This window comes from Siphateles boraxobius, unplaced genomic scaffold (assembly GCF_051911475.1).
Source record: "Siphateles boraxobius isolate OS27281-9 unplaced genomic scaffold, OSU_SipBor_1 65, whole genome shotgun sequence".
NCBI lineage: Eukaryota > Metazoa > Chordata > Actinopteri > Cypriniformes > Leuciscidae > Siphateles > Siphateles boraxobius.
The window spans coordinates 16,062,607-16,083,880 of NW_027509192.1; the positions used below are offsets into that span (position 1 = coordinate 16,062,607).

Sequence of the window (21,274 nt, forward strand, 5' to 3'; positions counted from 1 at the left end):
GCATCCACCATGAGACCCCGAACTTTCAGGGGAACCCCATAAGTGGAAAAAATAAGGTGGCCAGCCACGCGGGCCATCACTTGTACATAAGCAAACATATGGAATACAGAGCAGCGCGCCGGTCTGTATAGGCACATGGCACATACCCTACTAGTGCAGCTCAACCAGGAGAGCTGAGTCACGTGAGAGTGATCTGAGCAGGAAGATCTGGGCAGAATACACCTCTCCTTCAAACTGACAAAAGTTTAGCCTGCAAAGCGGGAACTTCTAGGTTATAAAACCTGACAAAGGTAGACGGAGAGCTCCAGCCCGCCGCTACACATATGTCATGGATAGAAATCTCACTGGACCACGCCCACAACGAGGCCACGCCTCTCGTGGAATGAGCCCTGATGCCCAGAGGGCATTGTTGACCTTTTGACGCGTAAGCAGCTGCTATAGCGTCCACTATCCATCTGGACATGCTCTGTTTCGAGGAGGCGAGACCCTTGGTGCGACCACCAAATGAAACAAAAAGCTGTTCTGAACGCCTGAAGGAGGCGGAGCGCGTAATGTAAAATCTTAGCGCCCTGTCAGGGCAGAGGAGATTCACCTCACTTTCGCTGTCAGATGCTGGCAGAGCTGACGGCAAAATAACTTGCGCCCTGAATGGAGTGCCCATCCCTTTAGGAACATAGCCATGTCTAGGTCTGAGGATGACTTTAGAGTCATTCGGCCCGAACTCAAGACACGACGCACTGACAGACAGCGCATGCAGGTCCCCCATACGTTTTACTGACGACAGTGCAGTCAGAAAGACGGTTTCCAGTGATAGATATTTCAACCCCACGGAGTCTAGTGGTTCAAATGGAAAGGCTTTCAGGGCCTCGAGGACCAATGAAAGATCCCACATAGGAACCGACGGGGGGCGCGGTGGGTTCATCCTTCTAGCTCCTCTAAGGAAGCGGATGACCAACTCATGTCTTCCCAGTGACTGGCCGTGCGTCGATTCTGCGAACGCTGCCACGGCCGCCACGTATATACTTTAGCGTGGATGGGGACCTCCCCTTATCCAACAGCTCTTGTAGGAAGGTGAGCAGATGCGCCACCCCGCATGTCCATGGGTCCAGACCTCTGTCGGTGCACCATCCGGAGAACAACAACCATTTAGACGCGTAGAGCCTTCTCGTGGAAGGAGCTCTAGGCTGCGTGATCGTGTTCATCACTCCTTCTGGCAGGGCAACGAGGACCCGTTGATCAACCATGCGTGCAGAGACCAGCGCTCTGGATGGGGATGCCAGATCGCGCCGCGAGCCTGAGAGAGGAGATCTGCCCTCCCCGGAATCGGCCACGGAGCTGTAAGTGACAGCCGTGCTAGTTCCGGGAACCAAATCTGATTCTCCCAACGCGGGGCTATGAGGAGCACCGAGTGGCGCGTTTCCCTGATTCTCTTGATCACCTGTGGTAACAGAGAGACTGGAGGGAAAGCATATAGCGGAAGGCTGGGCAAAACCTGGGCCAGCGCGTCCTCGTCCTTCGAGAAGAACGTCGGGCATTGAGCGTTGTCTTTTGACGCAAATAGGTCGACTTCCGCTCTGCCGAATATGCGCCACAGCTTCTGGACCGTTTGGGGGTGCAGGGACCATTCCCGGGGGAACATTCCTGGGGGAACATTGTCCCTGGACAGTTGTCTGGGCCGTCGTTCAAATGGCCAGGCACATGCGCCGCCCTCAGCGAACGCAGGTGCATCTGAGACCAAATAAGGAGGCGTTCCATCAGATTGCAGAGATTTCTGGATCTGACACCGCCCTGACGGTTTACATAGGATACCACAGACGTGTTGTCCGAGCGGAAAAGAACATGTCGGTCCTGTATGAACCGGATGAAGCGCTTCAGCGCGTTCACGACCGCTATCATTTCCAGACAGTTTATGTGAAAACACTTCTCTTGGTCTGACCACTGGCCAAAGACCGGTCTGCCCTCGAACAACGCGCCCCAACCCGAGTTGGACGCGTCTGTCGAAATGACTTTCCGATAAGAGATGGTTCCCATCATAACTCCCTGCTGGTACCAGTCGGCTACTAACCAGGGCTGCAGAGCCGCTATGCAGGTCTGAGTCACTTTTCCCAGGCTCGGCGGGATGCGCGAGCATTCAACCAGCGTTGGAGTGGACGCATGCGCAGTAGGCCCAGCTGAAGCACCGCTGCAGCTGATGCCATACAGCCCAACATCCTTTGAAATGTTTTCAAAGGGAGAAAGCTGCCCTTCTGGAAAGATGTGGCTAGGTGGCGAACACGGCGCGCGCGCTGTGTCGATAAACGAGCCGTCATGGTCACCGAGTCCAGTTCTATTCCTAAAAAGGAAATTAACTGGCTGGGCAGTAATGATTTCTTGGTCCAGTTGACCGTGAGACCCAAGCTTTCCAAGTGACTGAGAAGCACTGTTCTGTGAGATAGCTGTTCTGTCTCTGACTGTGCTAGTATCAGCCAATCGTCCAGATAGTTCATTATTCGCAGCCCCTGACTTCTCAGGGGGGCGAGCGCCGCGTCCTTGCAGTTCGTAAATGTGCTAGGGACAGGCCGAACGGCAGGACGGTGTATTGATATACCTGACCGTCGAAGGCGAATCTCAAAAATTGCCTGTGACGGGGTATTATCTGAATCTGAAAATAGGCATCCTTCAGATCTAGAGAAATAAACCAGTCCCTCGGGCGAACGTGCGGGAGGATTTTCCTGGTCGTAAGGTTTTTGAACGGTCTTTTCGCAAGAACTTTGTTCAAATGTCTCAGATCTAGGATAGGTCTTGGGTACGAGAAAATATCGGCTGTAAAAACCTGACTCGCTCAGAGAAGGCGGTACCTTTTCTATAGCCCCTTTGCACAGCAGCTTGCTATTTCTGCGTGAAGTAGGTGTGCTACTTCCGCATTCACTATCGTCGCGGTCCGGGCTTGAAAGCGCGGGGGACGGCGAATGAATTGAAGTGTATAGCCCTGCTTTATTGTGCTCAGCACCCATTCTGAAATCCCTGTGATAGTTTCCCACGCAGCTATGTGAGCCGCTAGGGGGCGAATGGCCTCCGGGTTCAGATCGCCCCCATTTGCGGGCTTGTGAAACTGAACCGGAACCGGAGCAAAAAGCGCGGCGCGCGCGCTCTCGATTCTGGGCAATGGCTGCTCGCTGAAAGCAAAAACCGGCTAATTTATGTGAGATGTCCCAATTATAAGGGATGGGGAACATTCTTTTTTCACTTTTTGACGCGCGAGCAGCGCTCCGGGCGGAAAAGCTTCCTGTAAGCGTGAGCGCGTGTGCGCGGGCACGAGACTTACAAGTGTATTTGACGCCCCGATCATAATGGATGGGGAGCGTCTTATTAATGCCCTGCATTTTGTGATAACACTTAAACGCGCGGGCAGACCCCGGGGGGAGGTTTGTGTTCGCAAGCGTGAACGCTCTCTGGCGGGCACGAGACTTACATTCATAACCTGCTTTTTTGATCGTGTAACAGAGCGGGCAGATAGTGGGCACAGAGGGCACTTACATTCAACACTCGAGCGGCTTTTCTGCGCTTTATGAGAGTGTGCTCTGTGAGTGACACGAGATTCGAAGTGCTTGTGTGTAGGGGTGAACACTGGGGCGTGGGCACTTTCACTACACTTAAAACACCGACGGCTTGAGCCGGACCAGACATTATGCTCTTTTTGAGATTTCTCTGGGTCGCCGTGAAAACAGCGTTTGTGTGCAGGCGAGAGGGTGAACAAACCGGCTCGTTGGCTGCTAAACGAACCACTGCAGTAGCCTGTTTGAAGGGGACTGAGAGGGAAATAAACTTTGACGGCGGTCCGGCCGCAGCGGGACACGCGCGTCTTTTCGGAGGCGATGTGTCTGTTAGTAAGCGTGAGCGCTCGTGAGCGGGCACGTAACTTACATTCTTAACCTGACATGTATGAGGCTGTTCTGGCCGTGTGACAGAGCGGGCAGAAAATAGGTGTGAGCACAGAGTTGTGGGCACGTTTCCTACATCTAGCACTCAAGCGTCATTTGCCAGCTTTATGAGAGTGGGCTCTGCGGGAGGCACGGGGGGTATCGTGTTTGTGTGTAAGGGTGAACACCGAGATGTGGGCACCTTTTCTACACACAAGACACCAACGGCGTGAGCCGGATAACCAGACATTATACTCACTTGAGATTTCTCTGGGTCGCCGCGAGAACGGCGGATGTGTGCAGGCGAGCGGGTTGCATTACCGGCTTGTTGGCTGCCAAATACACCGCTGCAGTAGCCTTATCTAAGGGGACTGACAGGGTGAGACATTTCGACGGCGACACGCGCAAACCCGTCCGGGTCATGCAGAGAGCTCGAGAGGGCTCTGCATGACGCGCGAACTGGGACGCGAGGGCGGGGTAGCTCTCTTGAAACGTAAAGAGAGCTAGCCGCGTGCTCGTTGGTCGAGCAGAACTATATAAACATTTCTGCTCTTACCACGCATCCATTACGTTGCGTATGTTGATGCCCGTCCGGGTCATGCAGATAGCTCTAGAGGGCTCTGGAGAGCGCTCTGCATGACGCACGAACGGCGCCGCGAGGGCGGGGTAGCTCTCTTGTAACGTAGAGAGCTAGCCGCATGCTCGTTGGTCGAGCAGAACTGGGAACAGTGTTTGTATGAGGGCGCGCGCACAAGTAGTGGGCACGGGACCTACATGTGACACAGATGATGCCCGTCCGGGTCATGCAGAGAGCTCGAGAGGGCTTTGCATGATGCGCGAAACGAGGGCGAGAGGGCGGGGAACCTCTTATAACGTAAAGAGAGCTAGCTGCGTGGCGCTGTGGTTAAAGACTTCGATTCGAGCCCGCAGGGTCGACATCGAAAGTTCCTCGCAGTTCCTCTGCACGAGCCATAGGAAGTGCGAGACATCTCGAAAAAGACGTCTCGCTGCTCTTTTAGGAAGTGTAGAACACAGAATACAGAGATAAAAGGATATGTTGCCGGATAGCGTAGCTCGCACGGATGGCTGAAGGTGGCGAAGACGGCCGGCTTCCTCAGCGCTGTCCTAAGCTGGCTGTTTCGCTTGTTTGACGGCGGCGGTGGCTTCTCTCAGATCCAGCGATGCGAAGGGCTCGCTGAAGAGACGAAAAATCAGGGGAGTCAGCCTACAGCCCCTACTTTTATACGTTAATTCAAATTCAATTCAATTCAAATTTATTTGTATAGCGCTTTTCACAATACACATTGTCTCAAAGCAGCTTTACAGAAAGTGCATTTCGGAAATACAGTTAGTTGATCATGTATTAATTTATGGCATAACATATCGGCGGCTTTGAGTCGTCTCTTGACAGGCGTCGAGTCGTCTCTTCACAGGCGTTGGGGCATCTGAAGTCTCCGTGAGAGGCTGGATACAAACTGGAGCTGACGAACGCTATTTACCTCGGGACTAGCGTCCTGAGATAACAGCAGAAAGGCAGATGGGAAATAATTAGCATAGCTGATGTTCATAATGTTAATGCATTCGAACTGATTCAGCAGTAGTATTAAAGGTTAAGCATTAAGTGAATGCTTGGTTAAAGAGATGCGTCTTTAATCTAGTTTTAAACTGGGACAGCGAGTCTGAGTCTCGAACAATATCAGGAAGGCTATTCCAGAGTTTAGGAGCTAAATGCGAGAACGCCCTCCCTCCTTTAGTGGACTTAGATATCCTAGGAATGACCAGAAGCCTCGAATTTAGTGATCTTAAAGAGCGCGATGGACTGTATGGCGATAGAAGGTCTGTTAAATACACAGGAGCTAAACCATTTAGGGCTTTATAGGTCAGTAGGAATACTTTGTAATTGATACATAACTTAATAGGTAACCAGTGTAGAGATGATCAAATAGGTGTTATATGATCATATTTTCTTGATCTAGTAAGAACTCTAGCGGCTGCATTTTGCACTAACTGTAGCTTGTTTATTGAGGATGCAGGACAACCAGCTAATAAAGCATTACAGTAATCTATTCTCGATGTCATGAATGCATGAACTAGCTTTTCTGCATCAGAAACAGATAGCATGTTACGTAGCTTAGCAATGTTTCTAAGGTGGAAAAAGGCTGTTCTTGTAATATATGAAATATGATTTTCGAAAGTCAAGTTGCGGTCTAGTATAACACCCAGGTCTTTTACTGTAGTGGATAAAGTAACAGGACATCCTTCTAAATTAAAGTTGTATTGTAAGGGATTTTGTGGGTAGTTTTTTGGACCAATAAGTAGTACCTCCGTTTTATCTGAATTTAATAGCAGGAAATTACACGTCATCCAGCATTTTATATCATTTAGTCACTCTGTCAATTTAGATAAGTTAGTGTTTTCATCTGGTCGTGATGAGATATATAATTGAGTGTCATCAGCATAACAGTGGAAATTAATTCCATGTTTTCTTATAATATTACCAAGTGGCAGCATGTATATTGAGAATAGCAGAGGGCCTAACACCGATCCTTGCGGCACTCCATAGTCTACTGGCGTTATCTTTGATTTTTCCCCATTTAAACAGACAAAATGGTAACGGTCTGATAAGTACGATCTAAACCAGCTTAATGCCTGTCCCTGAACACCAGTGTAGTTTTGTAGTCGATCCAAGAGTATTTTATGATCGATAGTATCGAATGCAGCGCTAAGTTCGAGTAGAACTAGTATTGAGATACAGCCTTGGTCAGAAGCTAAAAGTAAATCATTTGTTATTTTAACTAGAGCAGTTTCTGTGCTATGATGCGGTCTGAATCCCGACTGAAATTTTCATTAGATATCATTTTCTTGCAAGAAAGAGCACAATTGAGCGGACACAACTTTTTCTAGTATTTTAGACATAAATGGAAGATTTGAGATGGGTCTGTAATTTGCTAAGTTATTTGGATCTAATTGCGGTTTCTTAATGAGAGGTTGTATTACTGCCAGCTTGAATATTTTTGGAACATGACCTAAAGATAAAGACAAGTTAATAATATTAAGAAGAGGCTCTTCCACTACAGGTAACACTTCTTTCAGTAGTTTAGTGGGTATTGGATCTAATAAACATGTTGTTGGTTTAGATGCAATGATAAGTTTATTTAGCTCTTCCTGTCCTATAGTTGTAAAGCGGTGTAGTTGTTCTAGAGGGGCCATAATTGAGGCTGAATCATAAGACATCATAGAGGATTGTATATTTACAATTGTGTTTCGGATGCTTTCTATTTTCTCATTGAAGTAATTCATAAAATCATTACTACTATATTGTAACGGAATATTTTGCTCTGGTGATGTTTGTTTATTTGTTAGTCTAACGTTAAGCCACGGCCATTCTGGCGGGCTGTGACGCTATTAAGGCACGGGCGCCCTTCATTGGGCGTGACGTCACGCCGGGCTCATTGGTAGGCTGCAGCAGTTGCCCGCAGCGCAGCCAATGAGCATGCGAGATGGCCTGCTCTAGGTCTGCTAGCTGCTGCACTGCGTTGACAATGAATACAAAATGAAGGATAATTTTTTGGCTTCAATATCTCGAGAAGATTAATCTTTCCCGTGGCGTAAGCTAAACGTACGCAATGCGAGAGAACCTCTCGTAAGAGAACAGCAGTGTAGCGGAAGCCAAGACCAAACACATTAACACTGTCATACACATTACCATGCCAAACACTCAAGAGAGTTGTCATGAAAGAGAACTTAAAGAGAAATCGGAGGTTTTGCCTGTTAAAAGCAGGTGTGAATCCCGCCTTCTTCTTTGGGTGAGCACCTCTTGGTTGACTCCCCTAAATCTTACCTTGGATTTGAAGAATTTAACATGCTCCTTTACTGGACCTAATGGCAAACACCTGCTTTCTGGATCCCGCTATTAATCTATTTAACACTGCTGTATTGAGAAGAGCAAATATTCACCATGAAATTTGAGCAGGATTATTTATGAACCGCCAAGTGGTGTTTGTCTACTGGAGTGATAAATGTATGGTAGGCCCGTGATGATACAAATACTAATTCTGCGATAATAAAAGTCCTTTATTATTGCCTTTGTAAACGTCATGCAAATGTATATTTGTTTTTAGATTTTACTGGATCAGATTTTGAACTTTAATTGTTAAGCATTATTTAACATGCCATTATAGCAATTACTTTTAGTCAAGTCTAATACAATTTTCAATAATTATGAATGCAATGAGCTAATCTATTATAAGAATAAACGTGTGTCCTGGTTCAGTGCAGTGTTGCTCGATGACTTATGAAGTGATGATTTGACGATTTCATCAAATCAAATCCTCCTGTGAGGAGCCTATTTGGAATATGATTTCACTTGGTTTGCATTTTCTCAAATTTGTACATAGTTTGTAACAAAATGTACAAAAAGAAAGGCATAATATATATGAATTTTTTGTCAACTGAATGTTTTCCCTGGCCTGCACTATTATGTGTTTTGGTCCAGGATCCTAAGCCACGTACGTCTATACCATGCGTCCAAATATGTTTTTAACATCTTGATTATGAAACTGACACTGATATGAAAACTAAATTACTTTAGTTTTTCAACCATACCATATACATATTAGATATAGTTTCCAAGCGGTTTTATTTCTTAAGTGTTCTTTATGGTGGTTATTAGTTTACTACTTTTTAAAACTGTATTTCAGTGATTTATGTCAATATCGATTTCAAATGGCAGCATTGGTTACAAGTCATGGGGGTCAAAATAAATCCAAGACAAGAGGTTTGAAATGGATGTCTGCCCCTGATTTATAGGAAACACCTTACTATGATAAAGTATACGTTCTCAAAAAAAAAACAAATTAAACTTTTACTAAATATAGACATACTTTTCACTAAAATTGTTAATAAAAAAGAAAATGACCAGCATTCATTTGTATTGGACATCACTTTTGTCAATTAAAGGTAATTAATTTAGTATGCCCTTACTGTAAAGTATATAGACTATAACATATAATGTTCTGCAAGCAAATGTGGGAAATTAAATATAGAAACAATTATTCAATTTTAATTTACCCGTTAAGCTAAACAGTTAACAAGACATTTTTTTCTGCTTTAAAATGAAAGTTTATATTAAAGCCCCAAACTTATAAGTTAAAACCCAATACTTGCATTTAAATGTGTAATTCGCCAATAAAATAATATAATAAAATAATAAAAAATCCTTTCGTCACTGGTGTACGCACTGCAGCAAAGGATCCGTTTATTGCATCCTTCATTTCACGGGAAACGAAGGACGCATTTGAAGGAGCCTTCGAAATTGGGACAGCCTTTGTCACGCCGCAGTGACGCAATGGATGCAGCCTTTGAATTGGGACGCAGCAGGGGAGTGTTTGGTAACCTGTCTGGAGAGCGGAAAACAAACATATCAGTGCAAATATCGGTAACACTTTATTTTGATGGTCCCTTTTGAACATGCTGTTGACTACAAGTACCTTTGCAACTATATATCAACTAACTGTCATTAGTAGACTGTCTGTTGAATATCTGCTAACTCTTTATTGTGACGGTCCCCCAACAGACATTCTTCTGACTATAAGTAATTTTGCAACTACATGTCAACTTAATCTAACCCTAACCCTACCAGTCTACGGTTCCGACGTAAACGGTAGTAACCAGACCAAATAAGTACTAAGATTTCGGTGCCTGACTCTCTAGCCCCTTTCACACAGAGATTCCGGAAAATACACGGATAAAGTGACCCGGGATTTGACCCGGGTCTGTTGACTTTTGGTTCATTCACACTGCAAGTGATTTTCCGGAATCAGAGAGTGCGTTCACACACAACACGTAAAAATCCCGTAAAGAGACGTGACATCGATGTGACATGTAGGCTAATGTCTCAGCAGTGTCTATAGTTTGCTTAGAAATCTTTTTTTTCTCTGATTCGATCATAAACTAGCGCATTACGTACCATTTCACTATAGCCTGCTTTCACTTCACTTCAGTGCCTTCATTACGATATGATTACGGCTTTTGTTCAAACAGCGCGCGTTCCGGGACTGATCCCGGCAATGTTACTGGGTCCCCAACCCGGGATTGACGCCGGGATCGATCCCGGGTTGGGGACCCAGTAACATTGCCGGCAATTTCCCGGGATCAACACGCTGTGTGAAAGGGGCTTCTGTGTCATGAGGCGCACAAACGCAAGGTCTCTCGCTCTCTCCCTCTCTGCCGTGCGCGCACTACACGGTTTGGGGCACAGTCTTTTCTGTCTCGCATGCGTGCTCTTGCTCGCTCGCTCTAGATTCCGGGAGATTTTAACTAATTTGCGGGAATCAGGGAGCCTTTATCAGTATGCGGGAGAGTCCCGGAACGTCTGCTGATTTCGATGGGATTAATGAAGGGGCCGAAAGACAAAACGCTCCAAGGTTTGGCTGCATTTTACGTGTAAAATTACACGTCAGAACGCCCTCTGGGTGTGCCGATTGTCTGAAGCCCATATAGAATCACGCCAATTCATTGGCTGATGGCGCGGGCGCCGCTTCAACACTCTTACGTCGTCATATTATACTGTATTGGCGCGCGCCATCATCTGCTCCTCAGATTTCTCTGCCGAAAAAGGAAGCTTGTCCTTAGCGCGAGGAGCTTGGCAGCGAACGCAGCGTCTCGTTCCCTATTCAGAGAATATGGGGTACACCAGTAAACAGAGACGTTCTCTTTCATAGGTTCACTCAAAGCTGCGTTGCTAAGACGCAGTGGGAACGAAATACCAAACTCGCCAAGCTAAGCACTGCCGTAACTAGTAATGACCAGATAACTTACATGACTGGTTCAAGCAGACAAAACATGGGAACCTGGAGCCATGTCGAGGTTAGATTACCCTGGTAGTAATCTCTAATCTCCAGTATTATTACATTGTTTGATACAATATTGTTTTATTTGATATTATGTAAATGTGAATTTTTATTGGATATTGGTTTATTTATTATTACCATATGTTACTTGTATTTATTTTGTTTAAAGATTTAAGTTAATATTGTGTCCAGTTTGGCCCTGTAAATAAAAGGGTATTATTTTTTGACAAAGTGTGTCCGGTTTTGTTTTCTTAAGTACCGTTTCAAGAACCGTTTAAGCACGGGAACCGTTTAAAAAATACCAAGTAGGTACTAGTATCGGATAAATACGGAGCCCCTAAAGGGACGTGGTGGTGGAAAAAAATTTAGGATGGGAGAATTTTTTTTTAAATCTTTTGCGTTCCCCCGAGAAACTTTGCGTTCCCTCGCAAAGACATTTGCGTTCCCACGCAAAAGTTTTGCGTTTCCTCTCAAACTTATTTGCGTTCCCACGCAAAAGTTTTGCTTCCCACGCAAAACCTGTTGTGAGCTCGGACAGACACTTCCTGTTTAATGTCCCGCTGGCAGTGCTTCAGAGCTCCGTACGTTAATGGAGCGTTTCATAATGTTTGAACTTGGATTCAAATGTAATGAAATGCGGTCAGTGCTTAACTCAAGGAACTTCCCGGATCAATATTCTTGAGCTAAAAGTTGTTAAAACACAAACGACACCTATTTACAATCACAGTAACCTAGACAACGAGCTAATTCTCCTCATAATATATATTTATCTCTAAACAGCCGATTGAGAGACAAGTCCAAATAAGGGGCCGTCTGCAAAGTTCAAATCCCAAACCCATCTGCACATTTTATATTATTAAACATATTCTATAGCTTCACTATGACATTGTGGACAAACTCAGTTAACACATCACCGCTCTCCTGCTGGTTATACTACAATACTTAGTTTGATAAAAAAAAAGCATAGTTGTTATGATTTTTTATGAAATAAAATCAATAACTTCACACTGTTATGTGTAATGCCATCGAAATTCAGTAAGCAAATATAATGCATAAGCTATGATTGTAAATAGCTATGTAAAGTACCAATATAATTTTGTGTAAATAATAGGCCTAGTTATTTTTTATGTGCAATTACTTCCCATACTAGCTTTCCTGTAGCTCAAACAGTAGAGCGTTGGTGCATGCAATACCAAGGTCATAGGTTCGATTCCCAGGGAAGAGCATGAACTCATAAGAATGTAAATGTATACCTTTGGATAAAAGAGTTACATTTACAGTTATGCAGTTGGAAGACAAAGTGTTGTATAACCAATATTAGAACAGTGATGTGTGAACTAAATTTGGTGTGTTACAGTGGAGTTGTTGAATATTTTTCATAATATAAAATGTGCAAAAGCAGTGTAGTATGACCAGTGGGTCACCATTGATGTGTAAGCTGAATTGGGTGGCACTAGTTTGTAACATTGAAGTTAATGACTATTTTTGTATTTTTGAATATGAGTTGATGCTGTAGTCGTTGGTTGGGTTATATTGCACTTTGCAGATGGTCCCTTGACTTGTCTCTCAGCCGCCTGCACATAAAGATCCATTTAGCCTATATTATAAAGCTCGTTTTGAGGAAAATTGGGTTGTAGCTCGTTGTCTAGGTTACAGTGATTGTAAATAGGTGTCGTTTGTGTTTTAATAACGTTTAGCTCAAGAATATTGTTCCGGGAAGTTCCTTGAGTTAAGCACGGACCGCATTTCTTTATATTTGAGTCCAAGTTCAAACACTATGAAACGCTCCATTAACGTACGGAGCTCTGAAGCACTGCCAGCGGGACATTAAACAGGAAGTGTCTGTCCGAGCTCACAACAGGTTTTGCGTGGGAACGCAAATAACTTTGCGAGGGAACGCAAAACTTTTGCCTGGGAACGCAAATATCTTTGCGAGGGAACGCAAAGTTTCTCGGGGGAACGCAAAACTTTTGCGAGGGAACGCAAAAGATTTTTTTTTTTTAAATTCTCCCATCCTAATTTTTTTTTCACCACCACGTCCATTTAGGGGCTCCGTAGTAATACCCAACCCTAGAGTTAGCAGACATGTAGGTGCAACGTTACTCATAGTCAAAAGAATGTGTTAAAGGGACCATCAAAAAAAAGTGAAACAAAAAATTGTCAACTAAACTCCTACCTTACGCTTGGATCATTGGTTTGAGTGTTTTTAACCTAACCTTTACCCCCGGTTTCATAGACAAGGCTTAAGCCTAGTCCCAGACTAAAATTCATGTTTGAGCTGTTTTAACTGAACGCAACTTGCACTGACATATCTTAAAATATGTCATTGCAATTGTTTTGTATCAAGATGCACTTCAGTTATCTTCCTAAGGCACATTTTAAAAAAGCCACTTAAATGCCCTTATTGCACTAAAGCCTAATCCTGGTTTAATCTAAGCCCCGTCTGTGAAACCAGGCCTTGTTTATTTATTTATTTATTTTTACTTTTTTTTAAACATAAACTTGGATTCTTCTTTACAGGGATTAAGGATGAATGTGATCAGGAAGAGAGCTGGATGGAGAGTTGCACAAGTCTTTAGCGATATCTACTGGTCATGGTGTGAACTGCAGGTAATCTGCATCTTCAAACTAGATTTACATGACCGTGTGTTATGCATAATTGTACATAACATGCACAATATAACTGTACAATAGCTGTACATAACATGCACTTGATAAAACAGGATACTGACTTCTATTGTTTTTATAATCAATGTGCTACTGTAGCCTATGTGATATGCAGTGATAAATGTGTCAATTTTAGTATTCTTGTTTTTGCATAATGCCTTACCTACCTCATTACATTAACCGTTTAATGAAGTCATGTTATAACCTGCATAACCTGTTATGTCAATGAAGTAAATACTGAATGGTTATTTCACTTTTTTTATTCCAAGCATGTATACAAAATTTGGTTTGGTAAACAGGAGGTTGATGTTACTTTCGGTTTATGTATCACACTGTAAATGGAAAGTAACGTTGAGAGTTTTGCATTGTGGAATACAGTATTACATACAGCATACTGCAGTAATTATTCATGCATACAAAATGTGCATAGTGGGGACAGTATGTCAAACTCGAAAAATTTGAATATTGTGCAAAATTTATAATTTTGATGATTGACCTACAGCTTATGAAAACCACAAATTCAAAATCTCAGAAAATTAGAATATTACATGAAAAAAAAATGAAAAAAAAAAAAAAATAGAAAAAAAGATTTTTAAATACAGTGTTGATTTTAAATGTTGGCCCTCTGAAAAGTATAATTATGTGTATATATATATAGTTTCACCTTTTAATTTGAATTACTGAAATACATGAATTGTTGCACGATATTCTTATTTTTTGAATTTCACCTTTATGTACATATTGAACATGCTATATTGAGTGTTGAGTATGCTGTTCCAAACATTGCAAAGCCTCAATCTAAATAATTTGTAATAAATAATAATAATAATAATAATAATAATAATAATAATAATACGTACTTTTAACAAAAGGATATTTCACTTGCTGATTCAACACTTTTGGTTCAGGTGTAAAATAATAATGGGCAGCAAATTTCACCATTTCTTTTTTCACTTTTTCACTCGTTGATTTGACACTTTTGACAGTGGACCATTGTCTTGGACTTTATACTGCCATCTGCTGATGTGGACAAAGTTTTAGTCTTGTGTAGCCAGACCTTCAGACTGATGGCCAAGGACCACCCAAGGGACCACCTCACTGACCGGTTAAGCAACCAATCCCAGTTTGCTTTGTTCAGCCTCATGTTTAGAGCCATGGAAATGTAAAGTCAATGTCCCTACAATAACAGACTGGCATGTAAAACTCTTGGACATCTTTTAAAGAGTCTATACCACAAACTTTACATACTTCACATACTTTTGATAATCCAGGATTTAGTTGATCTTGATAAGCGCTCATTATCACAGTTGTAAACATGCTGGCTTTCTTCTTCCATGAGGGGGGTTTGGCTTTGTTTCCAGGCAGACCATTGAAGAACGCGACACAGATTTCTCCTGAAAATCCTGTAGAAATTAGAATTCAACCAATAAGATGGTGACTTCAAAGTTATTTGATTCAGTTATTGTTACTTTTACAGAACTAATGATGGTCAGCTAATGAGGAGAAATTCATCAGTGGAACTGATCCAAACAACCGCGTTTCCTCCTGTGTTGAATGTGAAGTTCTGTAAGAACAGTTCAGTAAGAAAGAAGTTTAGTCAGTCACAATCGACGTTATGTCGACGTGCCGACGTAATTGGGATCACTTCAGGGAGCCCTATCATCTTCGAGTGTATTCAGAATGAGCCAATGCATATTGGCGTGCAAGATTTGTATCTCGCGCCCCGCCCCGGTTCGGTGGGCATTTCCCATTTTGAGATTGCACAGCATGCTGCACTATCCCTGCCTGTGTACCGCAGCCATCCCTGGGTGCCTCAGCACTATAAGTGAAAGAGTAATTTCCTTAAAAGAGCGTCACAGGTGTGACACTGTGTCCTTTTCAGGATGTCATTCCACTTGTGCGTTTCTGGATGCGGTCATTCCCTGGTGCCAGCTGAAGGCCACAATAGCTGCCTCTCTAGTTTGGGCATTCAACACACTGAGGCATTCAACACACTGAGGCTGCTTTTGTGAATAGCTCATGTTCTCCTTGCGTGAACATGACTATTAAGGTGTTGAGGTCGATACTGGCTTTCCTCAAGGGAGGTGGAGTCCCCTCGCCTATGCCCCAATCTAGTGCCTATTCTGGTCCCCAAGGTCCAGAATAGGTCCCCACACTTAGCCAGGGTGACCTGAGGATCACCGTGAGGGCTTCCCCGCCGAGTCAACCTTCGTGGGCCCCTCACGCCTCTGCAACACCGTAAGCTGTGGAGCTTCCGTTGGAGCAGGCTGGTTCTTCTCATGGACGACCAGCCGTTTTCTTTGGGGCTCCCGGTGACGATCAGATGTCGATCGCAGCAGCGGAGGGGGAGCTTCAGTCTTCTGGGGATGAAGACTCGGCTGGGTGGCCTCCTTCTGGGACAGTGGCGTTGCCCGAGACGGACCCAGAGTTGACGGCTATGCTATCCCGGGCTGCCGAAAAGGTTGGGATTGTGTGGAACCACCATGTCCTGAAACCTTCTAGGCTCGACGATTGGTTTCTCAGAGCAGCTCATGTACGGTGCAGTACGTGGATATCCCCCCAGTGGAGCGGGCCATTGCGATGCAACTGTGTCCGGTGTTCACTGCCTCCTGGCGGGGTAATCCGCGGCTCCCGTTCAAAGCCTGTAAGTTCTCGTCCGGTCTCATGGGCAAGGCTTACAGATTCTGTGGACAAGCTGCCTCCACCCTCCATGCAATGGCGCTCTTGCAGGTCCACCAGGCCCAGGTGCTAATGGATGCATGAGGGAGGTTCTGACCCAGAGCTCCTGAAGGAGCTACGTGCGCCGACCGACCTTGTTCTCCGAGCGACGGAGACTGCACGTTTGATTGGTCAGGCAACGTCCACCATGGTCCTACAGGAGCGCCACCTCTGGCTCAACTTGGCAGACATTAGGGAGGCCAATAAATATCGGTTCCTGGACTCCGCCATCTCCCAGGCTGGGCTATTCGGCGACGGGGTCAAGAGCTTCGCCCAACAGTTCTCGGCTGCCCAGAAGCTGACGGAGGCGAACCACTGCCCGTCTGCCGTCCGCAAATCCTGCTCGTCGCCGAGAGTGCCCTCTTGAGACGTCCTCCGCTCCCACTAAGCCTCAGCAGCAGCCTCCATCCAGGCCACAGCGCAGAGCCTGTCACAGGAAGGCGGGCCGGCGGGCCAGCCTGTCCAGGCCGCTGCCAAACCAGGTTGCAAGCAGAAGTGCAAGCGACCCTGAGACGGGTGACCCGGAGGTGGAAGTTACTGCTCTTCGGGAGATGGTGACCGCACCACTCCCTCCCCCAGGGGAAGACCGGGCAGCGAATCTTTTGTTCCCCTCTCTTTTTGTTCCGCCACGGGTCTCTCAGCCAGTGGTACCCAAAACTTCAATAAAAGAGCAATTATCAAGAGACGTTATGACAGTTGAAAACCAAAAGAGCACCTCCTCAACTTAAAATGTTGTGTAATTGCACTTCTCCATGCTAGAATGCTGTCCTGATGAAGCCTTGATTCCTGCTCTGTGTGCAATAAAACATTCATATAGTGTTTGCGTGTGTTTTGATTCTGTTAACCTCTAGACAGCGCTGAGAGATCCAGAGAGAGCATTTGAATTTGCTGTAGTATTAATACGAATGTAGTACATAATTTAACAGCGGGACGGCTATAGTGTTTGCGTGTGTCTGGACAGTTACTAATAAAGCCACAATAAGCTCATGGTGTGAACTTGTTAATCGTCTTGATGAATGACGCAGAGGAAACTATGACCAATTAGAGGACTGTTGTACTCGCATGTGACTTGCACAAACACATTTCGGTACACTTTGAAAGGTTGCCTAGTGAAAGTCAACAGAACCAGGAAGAAAATGCAACATTGTAACAAATTAAGTCCCTGTTTCGGAACAAAACAAACAATCCATAGATGCGAAATTGCCCTATAGGATATATTATGTATAATGTGTGGAATTGCCCTATAGGCTATATCATGTATTATGTTCTGCAAATTAAATATAGACAAGACTAATTTTTTTATTTTTATTTTTGGTTAAGCTAAACAGATAAATAAGTCATTTTAGCTGGATTAGAAGGAAAATTAGTATAAAAGCCAAATAGCCAAGTAGCTATTCGGCCATTGTTTTAGAAAACTTTGATTCAGGTTTACGTTCATTTTGGAGTGTAATACCTACTTTTTGTGATCCAGTCAGAATAAAATAAAGTCTCAATTATAGAAAAGTCTCAATTATAGAAATGTCACATTATAGAAGTAAAATATATACTACCTTAAAATAGATGTACAAAATAGCAAGTGTTAGTATCAATGGGTCAAGTGTTAAAAAAAAAAGATTCAGCCGTTTCTTGAAAATGGCTAAAGACTCAGCAGTTTGGGTTGAGATAGGCAGGTCATTCCACCAGCATGGTTCAGTCAAGGAAAAGGACCGTGAAAGTGATTTTGTGCCTCTTTGGGATGGCACCACAAGATGACGTTCGCATGCAGATCGCAAGCTTCTTTCTGGAGGGCTCTGAAGTGAGTTTAGGTATAGGGGTGCAGAGCCATTGGTTGTTCTGTAGGCAAACATCAGTGCCTTGAATTTGATGCTATTGGCAATCAGTGCAAATTTATGAGGAGAGGTGTGACGTGTGCTCTCTTCGGCTTGTTAAAGACCACTCTGGCTGCAACCTTCTGGATCTGTTGCATAGGTTTGACCGTCCATGCTGGAAGGCCTGCCAAGAGAGCATTACAATAGTCCAGTCTGGATAGAACAAGAGCTTGGACAAGGAGTTGTGTAAAATGCTCTGATAGGAAGGGCCTGATCCTCTGAATGTTGTATGAGGCAAATCTGCAGGACCAAGCAGTTCTAACAATGTGGTCTGTGAAGTTTAACTGATCAACCACCACTGCAAGGTTCCTGGCGGTCCTGGATGGAGTTATGTTTGACAAGCTGAATGGAGAAGTTGTGATGGAGTGCTGGGTTGGCTGGGACCGCAAGCAGTTCTGTCTTAGCAAGGTTGAGTTAAAGGTTTCTGAAAATAGTCTACTATCAGCTTAACAACTGTCTTACGTTTATTTGTAAGCACTGCTGACTTTGCAATCCAGAGGATCATGTTAGGTCAAAGCAGGGGGGAGCACAATAAATCAGTGGTTTCTATTAATTAAACATAAGAAACGTAATCATTACAAAGCAGAAATGGCTTCCCCCATAAAAAAGTAAAAAAAAAAAAAAATTCTTAGTTATAGCCAAAAAAAGAAAAGAAACAAACACAAAAATAAGTGTTATTCTCCAACACCCTGCATGTAAATCAATTCATTTGGTAGATGAACGACTCCTGGCAGCGCTTATCAGATCATATTCAACAACTGCCTTGACCTAATTCTTCTTGTTAGCTTCATTATCCTGACATCTGGAAATTTGTTTTCTCCAATAGTCTATTTTAAGCAGTGTGATTGGCGGACATTAAAAGTGGATATTTCAAGAGGCTGGCAAACCAACTGTGGTTAGTACCTTACCATAAAGAGTGGAGACTAATGATGACGCCAGGTTTATATACCATCCTTAAGTGTAGTTCTGCTGCTAGTGGTCTGCTTCCTTCAGACATTCTTCTTTCAGGGCTGAGCTGCTGCTTAACTTTCTCATAAAGGTGAGGACAATGTCTACCTTTATATGGTTTGATTCCATTTTGTCTCATCCAAAGATGCTTGACTTGTTTTTGAGGTGTTATTCACTTGGAATTTACTCTACTCATGCTTTACATTGTGTTTTTAGGATGACAAATGTGTTTTTAGGATGACAAATGTATTTCTCTAAGCATTTTATAGTGATTTGAAACTATTAAATAAACTAAAAAATATTTTTTTATGTGATGATTTTAGCATTCATTTTGAAATAAATGCATAAATAAATTCTTTTTTTTTTTTTTTGCGCATTGTGCACAAATGATTTAATCCTAAATCATTATATTAAAGATTTTATTTTCTTGCTACTGAATTATATGCCAGTTGAATATCATGCATTGTGTGTTGGACTTCCAAAATGAGCTTGGCACAAAAATTACATTTTAAATGACTTGTGAAGAGCACAAATGGAGATATTTTCAACATATATTGTCGGGTGCAATACTTTGACTTCCATGGTATAGAAAATAACTGTCACAAACTGCTCTGAGACACAAAGGTTTTGGATCCAAATGCAGTATTATTGTACAGGGTAATCCGAAGATGTAATCCAAAGCACATGCAGGCAGTCCAAACAAACACACCACGGGCAAAAGAGTAATCCACGGAACAGGCACGCAATCCAAAAACCAAGAGACATGAAGCCAGGGAGAATGCTCGGAATTGCAGTGTAACACTAAACAAGACTTCGCCAGGCAGAGTCCAGGCAGTGAGTTATGGGAGATAGTTTGTGAGGGATTGACAATAGTCTGATGTGGAGTGCCCTCTGGTGGCTCTCAAGGGCACTCCACTATGGAAGGCAATGGGGACCAGAAACTGTTTGGTTAACAAACATTCTTCAAAATCTTCCTTTATATTCAAAAGAGGAAAGAAACTCATAGAGGTTTAGAACAACATGAGAGTGAGTAAATAATGACAGAATTTTCATTTTTGGCTGAACTAATCTTTTAATGCCCAAAAAAACAGTATTTGCAACAAAAAAAAAAAAAAATAAGAAAGAAAAATAACCCTCCCTTAGATATTACTGTCGAACCATCCTAAGCTTTGAAGGGATCTGTTATAAATATGCAAGACATCTGAATACAGCAAATCATGATCTGTGTGATTTATACAGCTGTCTGCAGGGTCAGATTAGTTGTATTGTTGGCATATTCATAGATTGTTCCAGAAGCAGGGAGACTGAGATACTGGATATATCTCAGGGGGAAATTCACACCCCTCCCTCTGGATCGCAAGACATTTCCAAGTGCTGGTTTCAAATTATAATGCAGAAAATGTAGCCCACAATCTCTGACACAATCTCTCCTAATGCGTATATCACATAAGAACCTTTGAATTAATCAAGATTAAATATTGTATATCAAAAGGTAAATATATAAAAGTTGTGTCATCTTTCTAAAAATGTCTTTGCATTTTTTTGCTCTGTTTTGGACCCTGTACAGGGGTGAAGAAAAAAGAGGCCCAAAATGTCTGAGTAAGTATATGAATATCGTATTTGATTGATTTCATATCAAAGAAATGGGAATCTATTCTTGTTCAATTGTAATTCTTTCATCCTCCATCACAGAAAAAAGATGACATCGAGCCGCAAGCACCATCTCAAGGTATAGTAAAGAATACACAGATGCTTTTGATACTATATAATATTATACAATATTTATTGAAGACCTCATAAAATCATATTTGACTTTTGTGACTGATTAATATAATATAATATAACATAATATAATATAATATAATATAATATAATATAATATAATATAATATAATTAAGGAATAATTAATTATGGGCCATTAAATGATTATAAAATAATGCACAGCCGGGTTTGTAATGCGGCCATGACTCGAAGCGGAGTAAGTTTATCTGCTTCAAGAACATTGTTGTCATAACCTCGCTAGTGAAAATGTCATCTAGCTTTTAAGTTGTTAAACTATTTTAACGATAAAAAAGGTAAAAAATTATATAGTAATTTTTTTTATCCTATTGTTTGCAATTATATAGTAAACAATATAGTAAACAATAGGATAAACCCACAAATTATTCCATGTTTTTTTGCTACAAAAATGTTCTATTACGTATGGAAAGCACATACTCTATCTCTCTCCCACTCAAACGCACACACATACAGTACGGACACACACTCGCATAGAAACGTGTTGTCAGCGCTGCTCTGATGATTTTATCAGTAAAATAGTTT

At 43.0% G+C, this 21,274-nt stretch overlaps 1 protein-coding gene across 4 annotated transcripts in view; it reads left to right on the plus strand.

The window, feature by feature from the left end:
* Nucleotides 1-21,274, plus strand: part of LOC143721168 (troponin I, fast skeletal muscle-like) — a 492,195-nt gene that overhangs the window by 458,625 nt on the left and 12,296 nt on the right. For 3 of the 4 annotated variants that reach the window (XM_077211418.1, XM_077211416.1, XM_077211417.1), the window contains exon 2: nucleotides 20,644-20,680. In XM_077211418.1, the coding sequence (XP_077067533.1) occupies nucleotides 20,651-20,680 (30 nt within the window). In that variant the 5' untranslated portion in view covers nucleotides 20,644-20,650. Of the gene's footprint in view, nucleotides 1-18,906; nucleotides 19,043-20,518; nucleotides 20,551-20,643; nucleotides 20,681-21,274 lie in introns of those variants that run through there. The other variant, XM_077211415.1, reaches the window with a different exon arrangement.